The sequence below is a fragment of the Oryzias latipes genome, chromosome 7 (assembly GCF_002234675.1).
Source record: "Oryzias latipes chromosome 7, ASM223467v1".
Classification (NCBI taxonomy): domain Eukaryota; kingdom Metazoa; phylum Chordata; class Actinopteri; order Beloniformes; family Adrianichthyidae; genus Oryzias; species Oryzias latipes.
In genome coordinates, this window is record NC_019865.2 from 32820005 (window position 1) to 32847023 (window position 27019).

At 42.4% G+C, this 27019-nt stretch overlaps 1 protein-coding gene across 5 annotated transcripts; it reads left to right on the top strand.

Annotated features, from left to right (window-relative positions):
* Window positions 1–32: 32 nt before the first annotated feature.
* LOC105354482 (tumor necrosis factor receptor superfamily member 14) lies at window positions 33–26213 on the top strand. 5 transcript variants are annotated; one of them, XM_023957078.1, is made up of 9 exons: window positions 41–188; window positions 20792–20908; window positions 22391–22478; window positions 22643–22768; window positions 22991–23234; window positions 23313–23510; window positions 23596–23608; window positions 23703–23766; window positions 23927–24274. In XM_023957078.1, exons 2-8 carry the CDS (start codon window positions 20870–20872, stop codon window positions 23739–23741), a joined length of 747 nt encoding a protein of 248 aa, XP_023812846.1. In that variant the 5' UTR covers window positions 41–188; window positions 20792–20869; the 3' UTR covers window positions 23742–23766; window positions 23927–24274. The 5 variants fall into 5 exon arrangements, with proteins under 5 accessions (XP_023812849.1, XP_023812846.1, XP_023812845.1 ...); XM_023957077.1 differs by having other exon boundaries at window positions 23703–24272; XM_023957080.1 differs by having other exon boundaries at window positions 23313–23506; window positions 23592–23608; window positions 23703–24272.
* Window positions 26214–27019: the final 806 nt, after the last annotated feature.

Here is a 27019-nt window from a genome sequence, read left to right on the forward strand (position 1 = left end):
CTCTTGTTTGTTTAAATACTGTTTTTTTCCAGACTGTCCGTCAACCCCTCCCTTCCTGGTTTTCTTCTTTCGTTTTTGCTGATCCATAAACTGCGTGTTCTTTTTTTCCTTGGATGAAAACCTCCGAATGAGACCAAAGCCATGTTTGGAGTGAGAAAGTCTTTGGTAATCATCCTGTAAAAGAATAAGTAAGTAAATGTTCTTTCCAGCTTTTGTTTAGCAGGTTACAGGAAAAAGACCTGAAACTCTGTTCAACTTGATTCTGTGAACTTAGAAGCTGCTGTTCAAACTTTTTATTTATTTCACTTCATATTAAAACTACAAACTAGTTACATCTGTGAAGGTCAGACTGGAGATTCTTCTCTGCTGTCGGTTTATAGTTTGAACCACTCACTTCATTTTTACCACCAATTAATCTCAACTGTTTTTTGGGGTTTTTAAGATATTTTAATGCTCCTAATTCTGGTTTAAAATAGTTTCTGTAAATTGAAATATTTACTGATGGTAGAAACAGAATGTGTAACTTTTTGCTTTAACTTCTTTTCTTTCTTGAATGTTAAACAGAAAGTGAGTCTAAACATTAAAAACAGGAACTGCTGAGAAACTTGAAGCAGATTCAAGTTCCTGCTTTTTTTTTTTTTTTTTTTTTTTTTTTAACTTGTCCTGTCCAACAGCTAGGCAAACAGATGAGAGCTGAGGGCCTCTTGTGTTGGACATATTTTATTTTAACAAGAGGGGTTATTCATCTTCAGACAAACCAAAGGTATGTCTGAATAAACCCCTTTTGTAATTGAGGCCAAAATTTATTAATTTCAATCATGTTTGAAAATCTTTGGTGTTGGACCGGACGGAAAAGGAAAGAGGGGAAGAAGAGAGAGGGACGTTAGAGAGAGGGGGGGGTAGGAGGGTGATAATAGGAGGGGAAGGGGGGTAAGACCATGAAGCAGCATAGAGCAGACAGGTTTACTGGTTGTTAATCATTATGGTACGGTTCAAATGTAGTACAAAAAGGGCGGGGCCTGTTCACACACACTCAAATATTATCAACACACCTGCTAGCCGCAAAAATGTCCACATGTCAACATGCACACAAAACAGATAGTGTTCACGAACGCATACCTATGCCTTTAAACCAACTAGTGAGAAATCTTTCATTCATTCAATCATGCAAACTATTAGTGCAAAGGTGAGCTAACACCTGTGCTCAGGTGAGTGTTTATGTTCTTCTAAAATGGATGGTGGAATGTGAAAAGAAGGAGGAGGAGCGCCCAGCCACCCCCACACCCATACCCCCGCCGCAGCAGCAGCGGCAGCCGGAATTCCCCCAACGCCACACGGGAACAGGCAGGGAACAACCGCCCCCCGGGCGACCAAGACCGCCACCCAGGCCAGGGCCAGCCGGACCGCCGCGAGGCCCCCAGAGCCAGAGAGCAGGGAGGCGCAGAGGGAAAGAGAGCGCCGCCCCAGCCCAGCCAGGAAAGCAGCCCCCCGCCGCGCCGGAAGAGCCCAACGCAGGGCCCCACCGGAGAGGGACGCCCACAGCCCCAGACGAGCACCCCACCACCACCCAGGAGTTCCGGGCATCCCCCCGCCCCGACCCCAGGTACGAGCCAGGACCCCCCAAGGGAGACCCGCTCCGCACTCCAGGCAGCCACCCACCCGGCCCACGGTTGGTCCAGGTAGGAGCAAGGCAGGGGCCCGCCGCCCCCGCCCAGGAGGGGGGAACCCCGGGGAAAAAAGGGCGGCCCACAAGGGATGTTATAAATATGGCCCGACCAGGCTCGGCCATGTTGGAAGTTTGGCGGGGCCCAGCGCCCAGGGGCAAGGACCAGGACCCACCCCCCAGGGACACGAACACCCCCGGCTCAGGTGTAATATGAACCCCCCCACCGTGCGGAGAGAGCACCGCCGGGCCCAGGGAGCCGGCACCCAAGGGACACGGCCGCCATCGCCAAGGGGCCCACACCCCCCACCAGGGAAGGGGTAGGGGACAGATGGACCCAGGTCCCACCTTCCTTGTAAAATGTGTGTGCGTGTATGGGTGTTTGAGAGGGTGTTTGTGTGCATGTGTGTGTGTTTATGTTTGAATGTATATATTGAAGGGGGAGGGGTGTGTGTACTAAGGGGGGTGCAGTTAAAATTGGCGAGTAGGGCACTAAGGGGACATCTCCTGATTACTCACAGTGATGTCCCCTCACCCTCCTTCAAGTTCCTGCTTTAACACGGAGGTCAATCACTGATTCAGGCTGTGTCCAAATTCCTTATTCACTCACTGCTTACTGCATTGTGTAGGACCGTGTTCACCATTTTGTAGGAGTTACACCCTGCAGGCAAAATGCCAGATGGAGCGCTCCTATAGGCTGAAGCAAACGTTGGTCTTCTCCAAAATACAAGTTGTTGCTCTATGTGGCGCAGGACAAAGGTGTTAAGATAAACCATTTAGAGCAGGGGTCTCAAACTCGCAGCCCAAGGGCTATTTGCGGCCCCCGCCTTAATATGAAATGACGATTTATCGTATTTCGGGCAGATACTCGCTGCAGTGTTTTACAGGTAAATACCCTAGGGCGGTTCAGTCAATTAACTCACCTGCTCAGCGTCCTATTTAAGCCCAGGTGCGCAATCGTTCATTCTCTTTCTTACCTTCAGCGCTCATTCTTCGCCCCACTCTCCTCCCCGGCTTCCACCTGTGGGCTCCGTAAAGGGGGGGTTTGTTGGAAATTTCTCATGGAATTGAACTGAGCCTTATGCCAAACGAAAATATGTGAATGCCAACTTAAAGAATCTGGAAAATGTCAAATATTTCTTACTGCAAGAGTTGTCTGACTGAAAGTTTAATGTTGTGCGTCCCCACCCAGTTTTTTATAAGTAACATTGTTTTTAGTGTTGGGCACGGAGCTGCAAACCAACCAATCAGTGGGGTATATGACTCTTGGGGGCGTGACAGTGACCGGGCTTGAAAGCAGGAGAACATTCAGGCCAGTGTTTTTCAACCTTTTTTGAGCCACGGCACACTTTAACCTTAACAAAAATCCCGTGGCACACTAGCACCCAAAAAGGGAGAAACTTTATAGTCTGTATTGATCTACAGCAGCTCTGCAATCTCACATTCATTTTTGTAATAATTGTGGCAGAAAAAGCTAGAAGTTGTAGCTGTTTTTTCTAAAAGATGTAATAAAAGTTAAGTTAGAAGATAGAAAAACTGTTTGATGTGTGTTTGTTGTTTCAAGACTTTTAGCAATGAAGACTCATTGTTGCGCTGAGACGCTGTCACTGTAACCCAATGCATCATGGGAGATGTAGTCCAATCAGCCAATGAACGCAAACAGACTAGCGTCTCTGAGTTTCATGGTTTTGTTCACTTGTTCCACGGTCTGACACCGGATTCTGTGGAAAGCTACAGAAAAGACGAGCTTTAGCTGGTATTTTTGTTGGAACTGAGAGACTTTATGAACAGAATCAGAACAAGGAAGGAAAGACTTTAACCACTTCTGATTGGTCAGACTGATGACATGTGATTAAGCCTCCAAGAATGATTGGTGGAGACAGTTAAAGGGGTGGGACTTTTCCCCAAACAGCTTTAGCTGCAGCTAAATCGTGGTACCGTCATTCTTATCAAAATGTCTTTAATAGAATCAAATAAACACAAAGAAAAAAGTATTTTATCTTTCATATTCCTAACTACTCAGTGTTTTATCAGGGCCTGTTTGGATGAACACAGAGCTGATATCCTGGAGATGGAAAATGTTTTTAGATCAGTGAATGAGGGTGATTTCCCACGGCACACCTGACCATCTCCCACGCCACACTAGTGTGCCACAGCACACTGGTTGAAAAACCCTGATTTAGGGAAACCTGACAGCCCCCTCCCCAGACCACATTAAGGACTTTCTTACTTTCCTTTTTAGAATGTCATTTTCTAAATACATGCAGTCCGTGCTGAACTTTTTTCTGGGCCGCACAGACCTGGAGGAGGGTTAAGGTTATGGTTACGGTTTGGCGTATGGCGGCGTATTAACCCCAACCAAACAGTTTCCGTGTGCGGCTGTGACTACAGCACACTGCTCCCACAGGAGATGGGCCAGCTGAAGAGAATAAATGTCACACACCTACATGCGTGACAGCTAACGGGGCTTTGACATTAAATACATGCGAGAAAAAACAATATTCAGTCTTAGATACACTAAAAGTACGTGGGGAAAATGCAACAATGAACCAGCGCCACATCTGGATCGTTGGGGAGACCAGACGGCTGCAGGCCGGGAGGGGGGGCGCTGAGATGATGTCCAAGCTGCAGTGAGACTGAAGGAGAACAGGAAGATGGAGTTGTCCTTAACACTCAATTTAGTTTTAATATGCCTGTCCCTCTTAGTATAATCTGTTATTATATATTTTATATTTATTTGAATGTTTTATAATGTATGTAGCCTTTTTTTATTCAATTGGTATTTTAAATTATTTTTGATAACTCAACTACAAAACCCATCAGGACATGTTTCCCATAATGCATTGTTTTGTAGTCATTTCTGGAGCTTTTCTCTGATCTCAGGTATCTGTATCGATTGTTCTGATCTCCAATGAACAGCGCCCGTTTTTTCATTCACCTTAGTTTGAATTCAACTCTGAAAATATAGGAGTGTTTGACCGGCTGCTCTACAATAACTTGTGACCAGGGTTTAAATGTGCAAAAAGTCACAAGTAAGAAAATTCAAAGATGGTTAATGAATTTTGTTTCTCCTTTACCGATTTGTGGTTTAAAGAGTAAACTTTTAATAAAAACATTCAACACAGACTCAAAATTGGGAGCACATCCTCTCTGACTTCTCCACCTTAAATTTCAATAAGTCCAAGTAAAGTCCAGATTTACTGTCAATCATCTTCAGCCACACTGAGGGTCTCAGATGTTTGGGAGGAAGTGCTGCCAAGTGTCCATCAGTAAGAAGAAGACAAGAGAAGCCGAGTTCAGAAGAACCATTGATGGATTTACAGAACTGTAGAATTGGAGTCTTCTTTAGTGCTTAATAGTTTTAATTCAACAGTGTTGAACTGTGTTAATAAGGATGTTTAAATGAGAAAACAGCAGATATAGAAGACTGAATAAACAGAAATGTATGACTGATTTATTTACTTATTGATTTTTTATTTAGGTATTTTATTTAATTTGAATGAGAGTTTTATAAGTACATTTTGTACAGAAAACAGTTAATAATAGAGTATAGTTAATAGTATAGTATATGTTCCTTACAAATTTCCTGGCTGTCAGACACTCACAAGTTGTCGTGTGTGTTCGCTGAAGTTGCGTCCCTCTAGTCCCTCAGCTAGACCCTGCCTTCAGTGGGCCCCAGGTAAATTCAGTTTGAGACCCCTGATTTAGGCAGAGGAGAGATGGCAGACTAAAGTGGTGTGTTCCAAACATCATATTTAGTGATCCAAAGCATCTTTTCAGAAGGAAAGTTCACCTTTTTGCCCAGATTATAAAGCAAAAGTTTGTGTAACCCTTGTGCTATCTTAGGCAATTTGACATTGGGAGTTGGGTCATCTAGACCCACTAGACAGTGCTCTGAACCTTTTTTCTTCAATGATTTGTGATTTTCACTGGTGTCCATGGATTACATGAAATCTTTCCACCTTTATCCACCTTTGTCATGGTAGGAAGAACACGTCAATGTAAGGGGGGGGTCATCTAAGATAGCAAAAGTGTTAAAAGAAGCAGCCGTACAGATTTGTGTGTTTGGACTGACCGTCCTCGTGTCCACTGCGTCTGTCCAGCGGACATTTTCTGCTCCAAAGTGAATTCAAACCTACACAAACACAACTGGACAGACTGAGCTCTCAGCACTGATGATGGAATAGAAAAGGACTTCTGGATGGAACTGAAGACCATAATCTACATGACAGGGTGATGGACTGTTTAGAGGAAAGAGAGGAGGATGGATTTGTCTTCAAATAATCCCAATTTTTGATGAGTGAAATGATAAATATCATGAATAATATTAAAAAGTTGTGTTTTTTTCAATGTTTTTTGTTGGCTATAGTTGCATTATGAAATTTGTTTACTGTTTTGTTGATTCAGTTTATTTAGAGGCATTTATTGTGGCTACAGGAATTTTACGTCTGCAATGCAAAGCTGGTTTCTGCATCATAAAATGGTTCATGAGGGGCTGAGGGATTCAGACGTAGCTCTACTGAAGGAGTGTGATGCACGCTCTGCCACTGCTAGAAGTTAACTGTAGCTAAGGCTAACTGAAAGTTACGCATGTGCGAAAGAAATCTGGATGATAAGCTGTTCCTGTTTTTGGTGATAACATAACAGAAGAAACTCCTATTTTAGCAACAATCGTTGCTAAAATATATTTAAGACTGAAACCAGAAATAGATTAATATGTGAAACAATATCACTGAACCCTATACATAACATATATAATATATTATGTATATATATATATATATATATATATATATATATATATATATATATATATATATATATATATATATATATATATATATAAAGTACAAAATACTACATTAAGTAAAAATGTGTTTTTTCTGCAGGTCAAGTTTCTAGGAGCAAAGTTTGTGCAGAGCCAGAAGAACAGATGGTAGCTTTACATGGGAATACAGATTTATGTTCCATATAGTCATTAATTATGGCCCGCAGCAGCAGTCACTGACTGCAAGGACCATATTGTTTTCGCAGTTGGGACTCGCCTTTCAGCGAGAATGTGACCCCCGCCGCATGCTCGAAAAGTCACCAAAACGTGCACACACCTGGGATAAATTGCAAATGAATTTTCCACAGAGTCAACGTCACCCCCCCGAAGACGATGACATCACGGCCAGCGATCCCGTCAAAAAAAGGAATGGGCCGAAAATCGCGCATGGGGCCCAACAAAATGTACTTCAAAATACAGTCGCGAAACCAAAACACACGTGTCGGGGATATCCCAAAGAAGTTTTGAAATCATTACGGGGCGGCCACACGACCTACGGCTTGGCAGCCATTTTGTGGCGGACTCTGAGAATTGGCGATTTTCGTGTTTTCCCACGACATGGGGAAACGACACTTTTGTTTGAGCGATTTTCACGCAATTGCACACACTTGCTGCCAGCTCCAGTCTACAAACACCACAGAAGTGTCGTTGACCTTTGACCTTGGGAAAAGGCAGCCATCTGTAATTTTCTCAAAAAAGCACCTTTAGCACCAGATATAAACGAAAACTCGTCGTTGGAATTTTCATCAATCGTCTCGTAACTTTTCTGGCATCAACGGCCAGCTACTCTGGACAAAATGTTGGAATTAGAAGTTTTAGATTTTGAACGGCGTGCGCGTGGCGAGCTCGCAACCGCTGCCATCTTAGCTAGCTCGCACATTTTTCATCGGAATGTCGTGAAGAGGAAATATGCAATTCCCTGGCCCGCGCTGAACAAAACGATGTCACGCACGACAAGATCGATAAAGGAATGTGGGCGTGGTAAGCAAAAAACCGTCGCAAAAAAATGTGCCGACTCGGCAAAAACGAAAAAATTCAGAACTTTTTTTTTGAGAATGGCCAAACGAAACCAATCTACCCTTGTTCGCGATATCCAAAGAAAGTTTTGAAATCATTACGTGATGGCGACACGACCCACGGTTTGGTGGCCATTTTGTGCCAAAATCTGCCATTTTGCGTTTTCGCGTTTTTACACAATTTGGAAAAATGAACTTTTTTTAGAGCGATTTTGACGAAATTTGACTCGCATGTCCCTAGCGTAAGTATACAATCACCTCTGGAGTTTCGTCGACCTTTGACCTCGGGAAAAGGCGGCCATCTTGGACCTCTATAAATATTACCTTTATTGGCGGATTCAAACGTAAACTTGTTGTTGGAATTTTCAACGATCGTCTCGAAACTTTTTGGGCATCAATGGCAAGCTACTGTGGAAAAAATGTTGGAATTAGAAGTTGTAGATTTTGAATGGTGTCCGCGTGGCGAGCTAGCAAAATGGCGCACTGTTGTAACTCCCATGCTTTTCATTTGAATTCAGTGAAAATTGAATGCATGCATCCATAGCAGGAACTGAACACAATTAAAAACACTGGATATGGACATATAAGGAATGTGGGTGTGGTTAGCATAAAACAACTGTTGCTAAAGACGACAAAAAGTTTACTTTTACCGATTTGTCCGAAACTAACTTCAATCTGTTCGTCCTCCCGAGGGGACCAAAACATAAAATGGTTGCTATGCAGATAAAATCAACAGAAAAGCCGCCATTTTGAAAAAAAATGTTTTTTTTTAACTAACTTATGACATATGGCTCTGACCAATGGAGGAATGTGTTTTTCTGAGTCAGTTGATGATGCTGCTCGCTATGCTAGCACTTTTAGCCACATTAGCATAGCGAGCATAGTTAGCATAATTAGCAAATGCAGTTTTGACCAGCCCTTAATTTGTGGGTGGTGAAGGCGGTGAAGGCGGTGAAGGCGGTGAAGGCGGCGTTGGTGCGTAGAGTTGGGCGTGGAAGGCGGGTTGCGTCTGCGGGCCATACAACACCGCTTGCGGTTTTAATTATTATTTAACTTTAATCTTAAAAAAGCCTTTTATTTCTCGACCCGCTGCATAAGCCTGATTGGTTGTAAAGGATGTGTTGGGAATGGTAGAGGAGCCGTGGTTCCTGCCTTCAGCCTCAGGCTGATGATCTGGAAAATAACATCTATGAGGAATTGCATCAAACACTGGTACAACTCCAAACAAGTTCATGTTCATTTAATCAAAGCTGCAGTTTAAAATGTTCATATTAAACTTGCTTTATGTAAGAGTTGGCCTTTGGTAGCTCCATGTTTACTATTCAAAGTTTTATAGCTTTATTAACAAAGTTGATGTTGGCATTTTTAAAGCTGTTGTTTAGAAATGTTTCTATGCCGGTGAAAAAACTGAATGCTGATGGGGGCATTGGATTAATGGATATGAAAATAATTAAAATGGTTTCATGGCAATGCAGTATATTTATTACTTAACATGAAGGTTTTTTAATAACATAAACAGAGACACAGTTGGGGGATTTTACTTTATGGGCTTCTTAATTCATTTCATCAAGTGTTGCATTTATTCAACATACCTGTCACTCACATTTATTTCATGAAGCAATGCATCTGGAAAAAGTCTGTTTGTGGTTAACAACTGTATTAAAAAGAGTCATATCAGAGAAAGTCTGTCCACATCGCTGATCGGCATCACATCAGTCATTCTCTGTTGAGAACAGAACCTCTCCAGATGAAGATACCCGGGTAGGGCCCCCCGCTCCTGCTCATACATGCTCCCAGCTTCCTCTGCAGCTGGACTCCAGCTCCACTGAAATCCCCAAAAGAAAACTGATCAGCTGCTGTTGGTTCTTCTTGACAAAAGGAAATGCTTAACATGTTTGTTTGGATACAAACAGTGCTCAGCATAAATGAGAACACCCCCTTCAGAAAGTACTAACTTATTTAGTAGATCAATGAACAAAAGAAACATTTCCAAACTTTCCAGAAGGTTGAGTTTTATTGAACACTTCTTTAACTCTATAACATGAAATTAAGATTAATGATCTAACTCTGATCACATCATCTTCAGTTTAACTTCAATTGGTTGAAGCAAAAATAAATACACTCTGCAGCAAAAACTACATCTTGTATTTTGTATGAGCACTGAGATTTTTAAGGACCACAGTGTTTCACTGTAGGCTCCATGCATTTCTCTTTGAAATCCTCACCTTTGTGACGCCGTACAGTTTTTAAACCCTTAGCTCCACAAACGGTGATCTTTCTCTCATCACTCCAGAGTATTGAGTCCCAGTAGTCTTCATCTTCATCAGCATTAGCAGATTCTAGGCGTGCTTTTTTGTGCATGGGCTTTAGGAGAGGCTTCCTTGGTGGACGATAACCATGCATGCAGTTCCTCTGCAGTGTGCGCGTATGATGTCACAGGAAACCGTCACTTTAGTTTGGCGTTCTACTGCTTTAGATAACTGCAAGGAACTTAAATGACGATTTTCTTCAACCCTTCTCATCAGAGGATGCTCCTGTCCAGATGTTAGCTTTCATGGACGTCTCTGTAAGATGGCTGCACTTCCATCTTTGTTCAATTCTTGGATCACTTTTGCTTTGATTTGATTTGAAATGGTTTATTTCAAGCAATCAAATAGGAACAATATACAAAAACAATACAATCATCAGTCATACATTCATACAATGACGGGATAATTAGACATATTAATAAATATTGCCTGAAAGGGAGTGGAAGGAAGCAAACTTATAAAATCCCTCGGTAGAACACCCCTGTTCTACCGTAACCATTTTATGACATGATTTATCATTATCCTGTTCCTAGCTTTGAGAATTAAGCAGAATTAAGAATCCTGAAAGCATCAATAAATCACATGACAAAGATTAATTACTCAAATTAATATGTAAAAAAATTACTTAAAAATCAACTTGGCAAATGCAGATCATTTATCTAAAATATATGCAGATTATATTTATTAAAAAAATCATGTATGTGATTAATAGAAATAATACTATATAAGTAAAATAGACATAACACAAAATTTCTTTTCAAAATTTGATCAAGCATCAAAAGTGAAAATATGTGCAAAATGATGTGACATTAGGAAAAATAATGAATCAATTTTTGGAGCAAGTGAAGTAATATCAGTAAAAATCAATCAATGTACCCATTTTCAATAATTGATTAATCATTTATTTTATTTTATTTTTTTAATTATTTTTTTTTTAATAAAGGTAATGCTGTGAAGTAAAAATAAAAATAAAAAGGGTCCATATTATGTCGAATGTCCAAGGTTGGTATTTCTTTTACTGCTGATTAACAGCCGTTCTTCTGGTTTTAAACAGAGTTTATAGTTCTCTTCACTGTTATGACTGCAGACATTAGATTCAGGTCCTTCTTCAGCTGATATCAGCGGCGGTGAAAGTTGAGGTCAAGTTGTCTGCAGGTCAGAACTCTTCTGAAAATCAGGGTCACAGACTTTTGTAGAAAGCGATGAATCTAGGCGTCATATTTCTTGAAATTACATTTGACTCTTGGATTTATTTCTGCATGTTGGTTCATACATCCGTGATCAAACACTTCTCAAAGCCCTTCATGGTGTTCACAACCAGAACCTTGGCCCGGTCCGGTGGACCGAGTGGTTTGACGTAAATCCTGCAGCCTTTAACCCAAGTGTTCTCAATCTGCTTCTGCTTCCTGAGAAGCCGTGCATGTTTTGAGATTTCAGCATTCCTTCTGGTCAAATGGTCGTTCAGATAAACAGCAGATCCCTTCAGATTCCTCCTTTGATTCATCAGAGCTAGCTTGTGGTTTTGATTCACAAACCTGATGAGGATCGCTGGTTTATCCGTCTCCTTTCTCCTGGGGAGCAGGTGGCAGGTCTCCATGGTATTTAGTATTTTGACTGAAAGCTTTGCTGATCTTCTTGTAGCCCTCAGCTATTTTGTGTAAAGTAATGATTTCCTTTCAAAGATTTTGTGACGTTTCTTTTCTATGGGGAGCCATTGCTGACAGCATGAAGTGGGAGGGGCTTTTCTTTGTAAAGAAATGCCCTTTTCTAGTCACCTGTGAGCTGGATATCTCTTAAATGAATCATTAGACCCACCTGTGGTTGAATGCCTGTTCATTAGAATGTTGTTGTCTCAAGTTTGGCTTTTCTCCTAAGATACATGTGTCAAACTCAAGGCCCGGGGGCCAAATGTGGCCCGCCATGTCATTTTATGTGGCCAGCGAAAGCATACAAGTTTTTAATTTTTTACAATTTTTTTTTTTTTGTAGTTGATTACATAATAATTATGTGTAGCTGCTGTTGTATTTATTCAATGTTTGCTGGTCTTATGTTTGTATGCAAACAAATTGTTGTCATCAGACCATCAGTTGGATGCAAGGCTGTGTGCAGCTTTTTTGTGTAAAATGTTACACTGTAATACATGTTCTTTTTAGCTCAGTTTTATGTTATTTTTCTTTATTCGCTTGGACAGGTTGATCCTTAATTAATGGAGTTATGTGGGTTTTAATTAGCGGACAAAATTTAAAAGGATTTATGCTAGGGTAACAAGCAAATATGTGTTTTCTATGCAACTGTTTTTGTCACTTTAAAACGTTTTAATACATAAATAATGAGTTATTTAACATCAAGGAGCAGTTACATTTATTTTTCATTACATTTAGTTACATGTATATGTTATAGTTGGCCCCTTTGAGGACAACCACTATGCTGAGGTGGCCCTCAGTGAAAATGTGTTTGACCATGAGGTGTACTCATTTTTACAACATGGAATTCATTTGTTAGGAAAGTCCCTTTTTTGTGCAAATGAACATATCTTGTTTTCAATCAATGGCCCAACTTTGTAGGTGTATTTTGTAGTTTAGTATTTCACACAAAATGTTGATTCTGAAAGGACACTACAGGTTTTCTGACAATTGTAGTGAGGTGTACACATTTATGCTGAGCACTGCAAGTATGTGTACGTGAGCTGCAGTTGTCTTGTGTACTTGTTGAGATATTTGTGTGTGAAGATTTTCTTTTGGAGGAAAAAGGTATGTAACCTTTACACCTGAGAGCCATAATGATAAATCTTCAGCAACTTGTTTCTTTTTGTAATGTAATACAATATCAAAATGCTTTTTTTTTCTTCATTTGATTCTTTATCAAAACACAAGAATAACTGTCATTAATACAGACCAGGTTACTTTTTTTTTTTACATTTGTAGTTGTCGGTGTGACTTGAGATTTTTACCAAGGAAAAATGTTTCTTTCCTCCAGAAAGATGTTTTTTTTTAAACCTAACAAACAGGCTGACATATTTTGCATTTCAGAGACTTTGACTATAGAGTCACATGACTGTTTCTTTGTTTTTAACTCTGGACTGAAGTCAGTGTGAAGGAGCATCATGTTGTGGATCAAACCTGGCAGTGAACCATAACATCTGTTTTCTGTCAGTTCAGCCAATCAGAGCAGAGCAATGTTCCCACAGAGGAACAGGTTCAACTGGAATCAGTTTTCTCTGCACACAGAAACCAGAGAACTTGAGTTCACATTTCACAGATCTGACTTGATCAGAACAGTTTGTTTGTTGTATCAGACAAATGAAGAATGGAGGTAAAGTTCACCTTCATATCTTTCAACCTGACAGGCAGACACAGGACTGGACTCAGATGCAGAGCTTGAAAGGTTTTTAATTCTTGGACACAAGAGAGAGCTAGCTTTGACAGGTGATAGCACGTGACAAACAGGCACAGGACAAAAGGAAACACAGGCTATAAATACATGAGGAGGGGAAGCACAGGTGGGAATGATCAGGGATGATGAGGCAGACTCAGGTGTGGGGAACAGACAAGGCAGGAAAGGGAAAGTCTGGAACGAGAGGTAGGTTAAACTTTCAAAATAAAACAGGAAACCCCACAGGAGACAACAGGAAGCTTGATGAGACATGATAGAACCCCCCCCTTAAGGACCGACTCCTGACGGTCCAGGAGCCCCAGACCCAAAGAAATCCGTCAGGAGTGACCTGTCCACAATAAAGCGTTCCGGAATCCATTGCCGCTCCTCCGGACCGTAACCCTTCCAGTCCACTAGGAATTGGCGACCCCGGCCCCGCTTCCGGACAGCCAGAATCTTCTGCACCGTGTACACCGGACCCCCACCCACCATTCTGGGCGGAGGGGGTGGCTCCGAGGGAGGCATGAGGGAACTGTCCACCACCGACTTCACCTTGCTGACATGGAACGTGGGATGGACCCGGAGGGACCGGGGCAGCCGAAGGCGGACCGCTGCAGGGTTGACGACCTTGGTGACGGGAAATGGACCCACGAATCTTGGAGCCAACTTTCTGCTAGGAACGTGCAGGTTGAGGTCCTTGGTTGAGAGCCAGACCTTCTGACCGGGACGGTAAGCTCCCGATTGCCGATGTCGTAGTTGCGCTCCGCCTGAGAGAGACGCCAGGACAGGAACGCACAGGGATGAACCTTCCCATCCCCGGATAAAGCGTCTGTAAAAGTTTGCAAAGCCTAAGAATTGCTGCAGCCTCTTGAGCTGTCAGGTGTCGGCCAGTTCTTCACGGCGCTGACCTTGGCTGGATCCATCTCTACCTTCCCTGCGGACACAATAAAACCTAGGAAGGCGACGGTGGTGACGTGGAACTCACTCTTTTCGGCCTTGACGTAGAGGTGGTTATCCAGAAGTCGCTGGAGGACTGCAGAGAAATGGGAGACATGAGAGTCCAGGTCCGGGGAGTAAATCAGGATGTCGTCCAAATAAACGAAATGATCCAAGAAGTCCCTGAGGACATCATTGATCATGGTCTGAAAAACGGCGGGGGTGTTAGTGAGTCCATAGTGGCCTCTTGGTGTATTGAACCCTGTTTTCCACTCGTCCCCCTCTCTGATCCTGACCAAATGATAAGCGTTACGGACATCGAGCTTGGTGAACACCCGGGCCTGCTGGAGCTGGTCAAAAACAGAGGACATGAGCGGCAATGGATATCTGTTCTTGATGGTTTTGTTGTTGAGTGCACTGTAACCTATGCAGGGTCGGAGAGTTCCATCCTTTTTCCCGACAAAGAAGAACCCGGCGCCAGCTGCAGATGAGGAGGGACGAATGAGACCCGCTGCCAGGGATTCATCAATGTATTTGTTAAGTGCCTGGTGTTCTGAAGCTGCGATCGAGTACAGGTGTCCTTTAGGAATGGTGGACCCCGGAACCAGGTCGATGGTGCAGTCATAGGGCCGATGTGGCGGGAGGCTCAGAGCCCAGTTCTTATTAAAAACCTCGGCCAGATGATGGTAACAGGAGGGTATAGTGCTCAGGTCAGGGGCCTCTGGACCTGAAGCAGGACGAACAGGGACAGGGTTATTGTTCATGACGGTTCGTTTACCTGCGGGATGGGAAATTTTGTGTCTGTCACATCCTGGCCCCCACTCCAGTATATTTCCTGTCGCCCAGTCCACCCGGGACTGTGCTCACGCAGCCAAGGAAATCCCAGAACCAGCTTCCCAGAGGAGCCCCTAAACAGGTGGAAGGACATGACCTCTGTATGGTTGCCTATGGACAGTTTGAGAGGTTCAGAAACATGCGTGATATCAAAGAGACCCCTCCCATGAAGGCCCCGGGCCTGGATGGGTCTGTCTAGAGGCTGTGGCTTAAGAGCTAAGCCGATGGCCAGCTTCCAGTCCATAAGGCTGACATCAGCCCCAGAGTCAATGAGGGCTACGAGAGTCAAATCCCAGTAAATCCCAGTAAAAAAAAAAACAAATCACGAAACACAACAGCAAATAATGAAAAACACAACAGCAAATCATGAAACACAACAGCAAATACGGAAACACAACAGCAAATCATGAAACACAACAGCAAATACGGAAACACAACAGCAAATCATGAAACACAACAGCAAATCACGAAACACAACAGCAAATCACGAAACACAACACCAAATATGGAAACACAACACCAAATCACGAAACACAACAGCAAATCACGAAACACAACAGCAAATCACGAAACACAACAGCAAATCATGAAACACAACAGCAAATACGGAAACACAACAGCAAATACGGAAACACAACAGCAAATCATGAAACACAACAGAAAATACTGAAACACAACAGAAAATCATGAAACACAACAGCAAATCACGAAACACAACAGCAAATCACGAAACACAACAGCAAATATGGAAACACAACAGCAAATCACGCAACACAACAGCAAATACTGAAACACAACAGTAAATCATGAAACAACAGAAAATACTGAAACACAACAGCAAATCATGAAACACAAAAGCAAATCACGAAACACAACAGCAAATCACGCAACACAACAGCAAATCACGCAACACAACAGCAAATCACGAAACACAACAGCAATTCACAAAACACAACAGCAAATCACAAAACACAACAGCAAATACGGAAACACAACAGCAAATCACGAAACACAACAGCAAATCACGAAACACAACAGCAAATCATGAAACACAACAGCAAATCACGAAACAAAACAGCAAATCATGAAACACAACAGCAAATACGGAAACACCAGCAAATCACGAAACACAACAGCAAATACGGAAACACAACAGCAAATCACGATACACAACAGCAAATACGGAAACACAACAGCAAATCACGAAACACAACAGCAAATACGGAAACACAACCGCAAATCACGAAACACAACAGCAAATACGGAAACACAACAGCAAATCACGAAACACAACAGCAAATCACGAAACACAACAGCAAATCACGCAACACAACAGCAAATCACGCAACACAACAGCAAATCACGCAACACAACAGCAAATCACGCAACACAACAGCAAATCACGAAACACAACAGCAAATCACGAAACACAACAGCAAATACGGAAACACAACAGAAAATACTGAAACACAACAGAAAATACTGAAACACAACAGAAAATCATGAAACACAACAGCAAATCACGAAACACAACAGCAAATCACGAAACACAACAGCAAATATGGAAACACAACAGCAAATCACGCAACACAACAGCAAATACTGAAACACAACAGTAAATCATGAAACAACAGAAAATACTGAAACACAACAGCAAATCATGAAACACAAAAGCAAATCACGAAACACAACAGCAAATCACGCAACACAACAGCAAATCACGCAACACAACAGCAAATCACGAAACACAACAGCAATTCACAAAACACAACAGCAATTCACAAAACACAACAGCAAATCACAAAACACAACAGCAAATACGGAAACACAACAGCAAATCACGAAACACAACAGCAAATCACGAAACACAACAGCAAATCACGAAACACAACAGCAAATCACGAAACACAACAGCAAATCATGAAACACAACAGCAAATCACGAAACAAAACAGCAAATCATGAAACACAACAGCAAATACGGAAACACCAGCAAATCACGAAACACAACAGCAAATACGGAAACACAACAGCAAATCACGATACACGACAGCAAATACGGAAACACAACAGCAAATCACGAAACAACAGAAAATACTGAAACACAACAGCAAATCATGAAACACAAAAGCAAATCACGAAACACAACAGCAAATCACGCAACACAACAGCAAATCACGCAACACAACAGCAAATCACGAAACACAACAGCAAATCACGCAACACAACAGCAAATCACGCAACACAACAGCAAATCACGCAACACAACAGCAAATCACGCAACACAACAGCAAATCACGCAACACAACAGCAAATCACGCAACACAACAGCAAATCACGCAACACAACAGCAAATCACGAAACACAACAGCAAATACGGAAACACAACAGCAAATCATGAAACACAACAGAAAATACTGAAACACAACAGAAAATCATGAAACACAACAGCAAATCACGAAACGCAACAGCAAATCACGAAACACAACAGCAAATATGGAAACACAACAGCAAATCACGCAACACAACAGCAAATACTGAAACACAACAGTAAATCATGAAACAACAGAAAATACTGAAACACAACAGCAAATCATGAAACACAAAAGCAAATCACGAAACACAACAGCAAATCACGCAACACAACAGCAAATCACGCAACACAACAGCAAATCACGAAACACAACAGCAAATCACGAAACACAACAGCAAATCACGCAACACAACAGCAAATACGGAAACACAACAGCAAATCACGAAACACAACAGCAAATAACGAAACACAACAGCAAATCACGCAACACAACAGCAAATCACGAAACAAAACAGCAAATCACGCAACACAACAGCAAATCACGCAACACAACAGCAAATCACGCAACACAACAGCAAATACGTAAACACAACAGAAAATACTGAAACACAACAGCAAATCACGCAACACAACAGCAAATCACGCAACACAACAGCAAATCACGCAACACAACAGCAAATCACGCAACACAACAGCAAATACGTAAACACAACAGAAAATCATGAAACAAAACAGAAAATACTGAAACACAACAGTAAATCATGAAACACAATACCAAATTATGAAACACAACAGCAAATCACGCAACACAACAGCAAATACGGAAACACAACAGCAAATACTGAAACACAACAGCAAATCACGCAACACAACAGCAAATCATGAAAATTACAGTCCTGAAACAAATACCGAATTACAAAAAAATAATAAGTTACAAATGACCAAAACTAGAAACACAACAATGAAAGCGGAGACATGGCTTCTAACAGAAATGGACATTATATAAAACTAATTGTGTATGTTTTTTTAAATGTTATTAATTACTGTTTTGTTTACGTGGATATTTTAAATACATGAAACAGTCCTGAAGCATTCTTGCTAGAGTGGTTTTAACAGAGAGGGAATACCCTTAATACCGGAAAAGCAAAAACTTTACCTTGTTAAATGTTGTTGTAATTTTTATTGTAGTAATACAATTGAAGAAATTCAAGATTGTTTTTGTTTTTGTAGTTCAGTATTTGTTAGTTTTCACCCGAAATTGCTTTTGTGTTTCAGGACTCCGTCATTTGTTCCGTGGTTTGCTGTTGTGTTTCAGTATTTGTTAATTTGTTCCGAGATTGTTATTAGTGCTTTGTGATTTATTAGTTTGGGATTTATTGTTGGTTGTGTCCTAAATATAAATGTGTCTTGCACCTCCCGGCCACCATGGGTTTCATGATTTGCTGTTGTGTTTCAGTATTTGCTGTTGTGTCTCATGATTTGCTGTTGTGTTTCGTGATTTGCTATTGTGTTTCCGTATTTGCTGATGTGTTTCATGATTTGCTGTTGTGTTTCAGTATTTGCTGTTGTGTTGCGTGATTTGCTGTTGTGTTTCATGATTTGCAGTTGTGTTTCAGTATTTGCTGTTGTGTTTCGTGATTTGCTGTTGTGTTGCGTGATTTGCAGTTGTGTTGCGTGATTTGCAGTTGTGTTTCAGTATTTGCTGTTGTGTTTCAGTATTTGCTGTTGTGTTTCATGATTTGCTGTTGTGTTTCATGATTTGCTGTTGTGTTTCATGATTTGCTGTTGTGTTTCGTGATTTGCTGTTGTGTTTTGTGATTTGCTGTTGTGTTTCGTGATTTGCTGTTGTGTTTCAGTATTTGCTGTTGTGTTTCGTGATTTGCTGTTGTGTTTCAGTATTTGCTGTTGTGTTTCGTGATTTGCAGTTTTGTTTCAGTATTTGCTGTTGTGTTTCGTGATTTGCAGTTGTTTCAGTATTTGCTGTTGTGTTTAAGTATTTGCTGTTGTGTTGCGTGATTTGCTGTTGTGTTGCGTGATTTGCAGTTGTGTTGCGTGATTTGCAGTTGTGTTGCGTGATTTGCAGTTGTGTTTCAGTATTTGCTGTTGTGTTTCAGTATTTGCTGTTGTGTTTCAGTATTTGCTGTTGTGTTTCATGATTTGCTGTTGTGTTTCATGATTTGCTGTTGTGTTTCGTGATTTGTTCATTTGTACTGGGATATGCTGTTGCTGCATCTTAAATGTAAGCGTGTCTTGCACCTCTCGGCCACCGTACGAGAGCGATTAGGGAGTCAATATCCTGAGGTAAGTCCACCGGAATGAGCTGCTCCTGAATGCGCGGATCCAGCCCCTTCATGAAGAAATCATACAGCGCCACCGAGTTCCACCCGCTCTCAGCCGCTAAGGTGCGGAATCGGATGGCGTAATCACAGACAGAGTCCCCACCTTGGCGTATGAAGGTGAGCTCACGGGCTTTGTCCCGGCTGGTAGACACCGGGTCGAAAGCGTTTTGAAGCGACTCCTGGAAGGCTACGAGGGACGAGCAGAGCGTGGAGGCACGAGCCCATTCAGCCATGGCCCATGCACGAGCCCTCCCCGTTAAATGAGAAATCATGAAGGCGATCCTGGCTCTGTCAGAAATAAAGGCATGGAGGGAATGTTCAAAATGAATCGAACAGTCAGTGAGGAAGGCCTTACATAGTCCAGGTTCTCCTGAGTAACGATCGGGAGGAGCGAGCTTGATTTCCAGGCTCCTGGCAGGCATGGGAGTAGGAGGAGTTGGGATGGACGTAAAAGGTCCTGGAGGAGGGTTGGTCCAGAGTGAACTTGAACGGAGGTCTTGAACTTGGGTAGAGACCTGACCCATATGGGACGCCAGGGCCTTCTGGAAGTCCTCCTGTTGGGCAAGGCGGGCTTCCAGGCATTGCAGGATTGATGTTAATCTACTGCTCTCTGCTGAGTCCATTCTGGCCTGTTTGTAATGACAGGCAGACACAGGACTGGACTCAGATGCAGAGCTTGAAAAGGTTTTTAATTCTTGGACACAAGAGAGAGCTAGCTTTGACAGGTGATAGCACGTGACAAACAGGCACAGGACAAAAGGAAACACAGGCTATAAATACATGAGGAGGGGAAGCACAGGTGGGAATGATCAGGGATGATGAGGCAGACTCAGGGAGGAAAGGGAAAGTCTGGAACGAGAGGTAGGTTAAACTTTCAAAATAAAACAGGAAACCCCACAGGAGACAACAGGAAGCTTGACGAGACATGACAGAACCACTGCTCCATTGTAACAATTCAGCTGTTTGTGCACAAAACCTTCCAAGTAGGACTGAGATGAACTACATCTTTATCCTTCATTCATCTGAGAAAAGTTCACTTTCTTAACAGACATGGAAGAAACAGAGATGTGGATTTCTCCACTGGTGAGAAGACCTTTGAACTGAAACATCAAAGCTGCTCCAACATGTGAAGACAGGAGATAAATCTGTCTAATCCAGATGATCCTTCTTCTTTCTTTCAGGTGTGAACTCCTGTTGGTGGATTTGATGGACCAGCATGGTGTCTTCAGCCCAGAAACCTCCTTCTGCTGTAGGAAAGGATGTTAAAGTCAGAAACCTGGACATCTTTGTTTCTCCTGGTAAAATCCTCTGTTGCTGTAAACAAATCTCTCTGAGATCCGATCTTGATTCATATTGTTTGAGGTTGATCATTATATCATTTTATCAAAAGGGTGGAGCTTTTCCAAAGACACTCATCTACAACCACTTAGGGGCCTTAAGAATCATGCTATTCTTAACCTTAATCTGTATCCAGATATATGATAATATATTACCTTTGGCACACTAAAGAACAATGTTTTATGAAATATAAGTTATTTTCACAGCTCCTTTTCCTACCTGGAAGTAAGACGCCTCGAATATGGAATAAAACAAGAAGATAAACCCCTTATGCACAAATAAAGGAGAATTTATTATAACACAATAGAAGCTAAATAAAAGAGAACCCTGAAGGTGACTGGGCACACCAGGTCCAGGCAGCTAGGAGGACCCAGAACACGAGAGGCCAGAGGACAAGCAGGGCTACGACTCCGGGAGCCGAATGCAAACACCCAGCCATGGGGGAGAAGAAGTAATAGATAGAAAAATGGAAACATAGAAACAGCTCAAATGGAAAAGTTAATGCATACAAAAGGTGGACAATACTAAGCAGACCTCTGAGCCAAGATCTTGGATACTATAATATGATTAATCTGCTCTGTCAAAGACAGCTGATCATCCAATTTGATGGCCAGAAGCTTGTTTTTAGTCACTTTTTCACCCAACTATTGTCAATAGTCAAATTCAGGTAACGTGGTGCATTCAACAAATATTTTGTACCGAAAACAAAGCATTTTGTTTTAGATGTATTAAGAACCAACTGACAATAATAATGTCAATTTCCATATTCAAATTCAAAGTCTTTCTTTTTGCACATCAGTTCTTGTAACACTTTACACAATCTTTTACTGTCATTCATGGAAACACTGATTTTTTTGTCCTAAATATTCTTTTTTTAAAAGTATAATTCTGTAACTTTATTCCTTAACATGTGATAGTTTGTATAATCCTTCACACATTTAGAGGCCCCATTTTCTGCATTGTCTCTCCGCTTCATGAGGGATAAGAATTCCTAACCATGGAACACTTTTACTTTTAACTGTTCTTTTACAAAGTGATTTGCAATTCTTTTTTCAGTCCAGGACTCTTCCAGTTCATCAAATAGCTCAGACAACTCAAGACGCTTGTATGAGACTTTTGCACCTGAAGAATTTCTGAGGAAGTGGGGCAGAGATGAAGAGCACGCCGGCCTCCTAGAGCTGCTCTACCAGTTTCTAAATGGCTATAACAGAAGTTTGTGCCCCTGCATGGAGAAACGGCATCAGCTGACTCAGAAGCAGCTGGGAAATATCCTGAAACACTGAGGAAGATGATCACAGAGAATAATTATCATCCGGATGAATGAATGATGGATGAAACCAGTGCTGTGCCAAGATATGTTTCCCCTGCCAGAATGGGTGAGCTCCGGACTGAGGCGAGGGACCCGACGCTGCTAATGAAGAACCTTTTCTGACTCTCCACAGATGATGCTGATGAGAGTCTCCAGAGTTCTCTCTTGTCATCAGACAGAGTATGAGATCGGCGGTGAATGTTGTCCAATGTGTCCTCCTGGTGAGATCAGACTTTGCTTTGGTTCAAACTTCATCAATGTTACTAAAAAGAAGACACAAAAATCATGTTAGCAGTAATGTCATCAATATGGAAGAATCTGCAGCAGATCTACTGAAATTCTCTTCCAGATATTATTTGACAAAGATCTCTTGATGTCTTTACAGGAAGTCGAGTTCAGAGACACTGCACAGAGTTCAGAAGTACTTCCTGTATGCCGTGTGCTGAAGGAACTTATAATGAGAAATCTAACGGCCTACAGTACTGTTCAGCATGTTCTCTCTGCGATTCAGGTACAAATATATTGATTTATTTAAGTTATTGATTTATTATTGTCTTTCAAGATTTTACCTGCTGTATTTTCTAAGTAAAGCTTCCTTGTTTTCCTCTCAGCATTTAAGTGGCATCACATTAAACATGTCTTCAGAATAAAGGCGTTAACAGCAGACAGTATCCTGTAAGTTTACTAAAATGTTTAATGAACATTTCAAAGTCATGTGTTTCTTTGCTGACAGTTTCTGGACTGACAGTGAAGCTTGGATGCACACTGACTTCAGACTCGGTGTGTGAACCTTTGGACGGGTTCTTCTGCGTGGACTCCTCCTCAAAGAGCTGTTCAGCAGCACAGAGACACAGCAGCTGTAAAGGAGGACAGTACATCAGACAGAGAGGAACGGCCTCCACAGACACTGAGTGCTCTGACTGCAGCTCAGGAACATTTTCAGATGGAACAGGAGAGTCCTGTCAGCCACACAGACAGTAAGAGCTTCTTCCAGAACAAACAGGAATGTGTTGATCTGAAGCTTCTCCTGTAAAAATGTTCCTCTGTTGATCCAGATGTGAAGCAGAAAACCTGCAGCTGATGGAAGCAGGAACGTCTTCAACTGATGCTCAATGTGGAGAACAACGTCAGGATGTGTCAGCAGTAGTGATCGGTGTTTTAGTTCCTGTTGTTGTTTTATTAGTTATTACAGCAGCTGTTTTATGGCATTTCAGAAAATATATGATAGAAAAAACAAACTGTTTGAAAAACAGGTGAGAATGACGGAAAAGACTCAAATGTTTTATGTTAAATGATGTTTCAGTTATTTACAAGTTTTTTGTCCTTTTATAATTACAGTGATGCAGCAGAGGTATGTTTGTTTGTAAAACTTTCATTTCACACATTTGTTAAGGAAAGCAGGATTTGTTCAGAGAATCTAAATAGAATTTTTTATCTTCCTGCAGACCAACACAGAAATGGATCCAATGAACAGAGACTGTTGACTGTCTGAACTGCTGATGGCTGCAGATGAAAGAGCAGCTCCTTCATCAAAACAGATCAACTCATGAAGATTTTCCTCTTCACAGCAGAAACTAGAACCCCATAAAGACGTGTGCAGTCCCTGTTCTCTGTGGAGTTCATGTTCAGTAGAACCCAGTTGGATCTCTGGTTCTGATTTTCTTCATCATTCTGGAATCTGAGCAGCTTCATGAAGCTCCTGCAGTTTGTGACTCAACAGACATGATTGATGAGGATTTATCATCTTCAAACTGAAACTGAACTTTAGACAACAGGTGACCTTTGACCTTTACTGCAGCGTGATGGGAGGAGTTTCTGTCTTCATCCAAAAATCAGGAGATAAAGTCACAACCATGAAAATAATCTACTTTTACTCTGCATCAATGTAAGTGAGGACAATTTAACACGTGTGTTTTAAAAAAGTACTAAGAGCCAAAGGAACACAAATGATATTTTTACATTATTTTCTGATATTTACACTTCAAACATGTAAAATTAAACTTCTTCCTTGATCACATTTGTAATGGACAGCATCATCTGTAGAAGCCAATAATGTTTTTGGTTTAGATTCCACCTTAACTTAGGCTTGTTAGAGTGGTGGACAAAATAGTTGGTACCCCCTCAGTTAAAGAAAGAAAGTCCACAATGCACACTGAAATGACTTGAAACATTCAAAAGTAACATTCATTCATTCACTCATTTTCTATTCCGTTTTTTCCCTTTCGGGGTCACGGGGCTGCCGGAGCCTATCCTGGCCACTTGGCCAAAGTAACAATAAATTAAAATTTATTGAAAATTAAATCATCAAAATCAGCCATTACTTTTGAGTTGTTGATTAACAAAATTATTTAAAAAAAAAAAATCTAATGAAATAGGGCTGGACAAAAATGATGGTACCCATAACTTAATATTTTGTTGCACAACCTTTTGAGGCAATCACTGCAATGAAACGGTTTCTGTGTTTGTCAATGAGCCTTCTGCACCTGTCCACAGGTATTTTGGCCCCCTCCTCATGAGCAAACTGCTCCAGTTGTCTCAGGTTTGACGGGTGTCTTCTCCAAATGGCATGTTTCAGCTCCTTCCACTGATGTTCAATGGGATTCAGATCTGGGCTCATAGAATCCACTTCAGAATAGTCCAACGCTTTTCTCTTAGCCATTCTTGGGGGTTTCTGGCTGTGTGTTTTGGATCGTTGTCCTGTTGGAAGACCCATGACCTGTGACTGAGACCAAGCTTTCTGACACTAGGCAGCACATTTTTATCCAGAATGCCTTGATAATCTGGAGATTTCATTTGACCTTGTACAACTTCAAGACACCCTGTGGCAGATGCAGCAAAGCAGCCCCAAAACAGAACTGAGCTTCCTCCATGTTTCACAGGAGGGACAGTGTTCTTTTGGTTGGATGCTTCATTTTTGAGTCTACCAACATAGAGCTGATGTGCCTTACCAAAAAGCTCCAGTTTTGTCTCATCTGTCCAAAGGACATTTTCCCAGAAGCTTTGTGGCTTGTCAACATGCATTTTTGCAAATTCCAGTCTGGCTTTTTATGATTAATATGATGTTCCTGTACTGCTCGATTGAATGACCTACTTTTATGTTATCAACCCTGGCCACCAATAAAACCAGACTTGATCCACTGAGCAGGTAGAACTCCTCTGTGACAGTTATCGCTGTCACAGACCTATTCTCCTTCTGCAGAAGTCTCATCTCCTGTGTGGTTCTTCTCTTTATTAAGGAAATAGTCAGAACCCTGACAAGTATCTGGTCACCCCCCCACCACCACCACCACTACCACCTGTGCAGAGAAGCACATCGAAGGAGTCTGCCCACCAGACAACCCCACACCAGCCATCCAGACCAACTTAAATGGACCACTCCAGGACCCCCCAGAGGCAAATACCAAGGCGGGAGCACAGAGAGCACAAGCCTTGGCAAGCCAGAGAACAGCCCACGGTCCAATGCAAGACCCCACCCATATGAGAGCCTCCCCAGACAAGAAGCCTACCACCACCCAGGAATCCTGAGCCACCCTCTGGAGGAACCTGATCCCGCCCCCCTCGCAGTCCCTGCATTATTCTGCAAGCAACCCACAGCCTGCCCTGAGGAGAATCCAGCAGAGAGGAAAGGGAGGAGGAAGTTTCTCCCGCCCAAAAATGCAAAAATGTTCCTCTGTTGATCCAGATGTGAAGCAGAAAACCTGCAGCTGATAGAAGCAGGAACGTCTTCAACTGATGCTCAATGTGGAGAACAACATCAGAATGTGTCAGCAGTAGTGACAAGTGTTCCAGTGTTTTAGTTCTTCTACTGTTTCATGCATGTCCAATGCAGGAGCTTTTGAACATCTTTCTCATTTCACGACTCTGGAGGCCGTCGAACTTTGTCAGCAGGTTTAATGACATTTAAAAGGGTAAAACTGAAAGCATATGATCAATACATCCATCCATCCATCCATCCATCTTCCTCCGCTTATCCAGGGCCGGGTCACGGGGGCAGCCGACTGAGCAGATATGCCCAGACTGCCCTCGCCCCAGCCACTTCCTCCAGCTCCTCTGGGGGACCCCGAGGTGTTCCCCGGCCAGCCAAGAGAAGTAGTCTCTCCAGCGTGTCCTGGGTCTTCCCTGGGGCCTCCGCCCAGTGGGACATGCCCGGAACACCTCCCCAGGGAGGCGTCTAGGAGGCATCCGGACTAGATGCCCAAGCCACCTCAACTGGCTCCTTTCGATGTGGAGGAGAAGCGGTTCTACTCCGAGCTCTCCGCGGATGACTGAGCTTCTCCCCCTATCTCTAAGGGAGCGCCCAGCCACCCTACGGAGGAAGCTCATTTCAGCCGCTTGTATTCACGACCTCATTCTTTCGGTCATGACCCAGAGCTCATGACCATAGGTGAGTACTGGAATGAAGATCGACCGGTAAATTGAGAGCTTTGCTTTCTGGCTCAGCTCTCTCTTCACCACGACGGACCGATACAGGGACCGCATAACTACGGACGCCGCTCTGATCCACCTGTCAATGTCATGCTCCGGTCTTCCCTCAATCATGAACAAGCCCCCCAGATATTTAAACTCCTCCACCTGGGGCAGGGACACTCCACCCACCGAGAGATGGACAGCTACCTTTCTCCTGTCCAGAACCATGGCCTCAGATTTAGCGGTGCTGACCCTCATCCCAGCCACTTCACACTCGGCCGCAAACCGCCCCAATGCACGGAACAGGACAACATCATCTACAAAAAGCAGAGAGGATATCCTGTGGTCCCCAAAC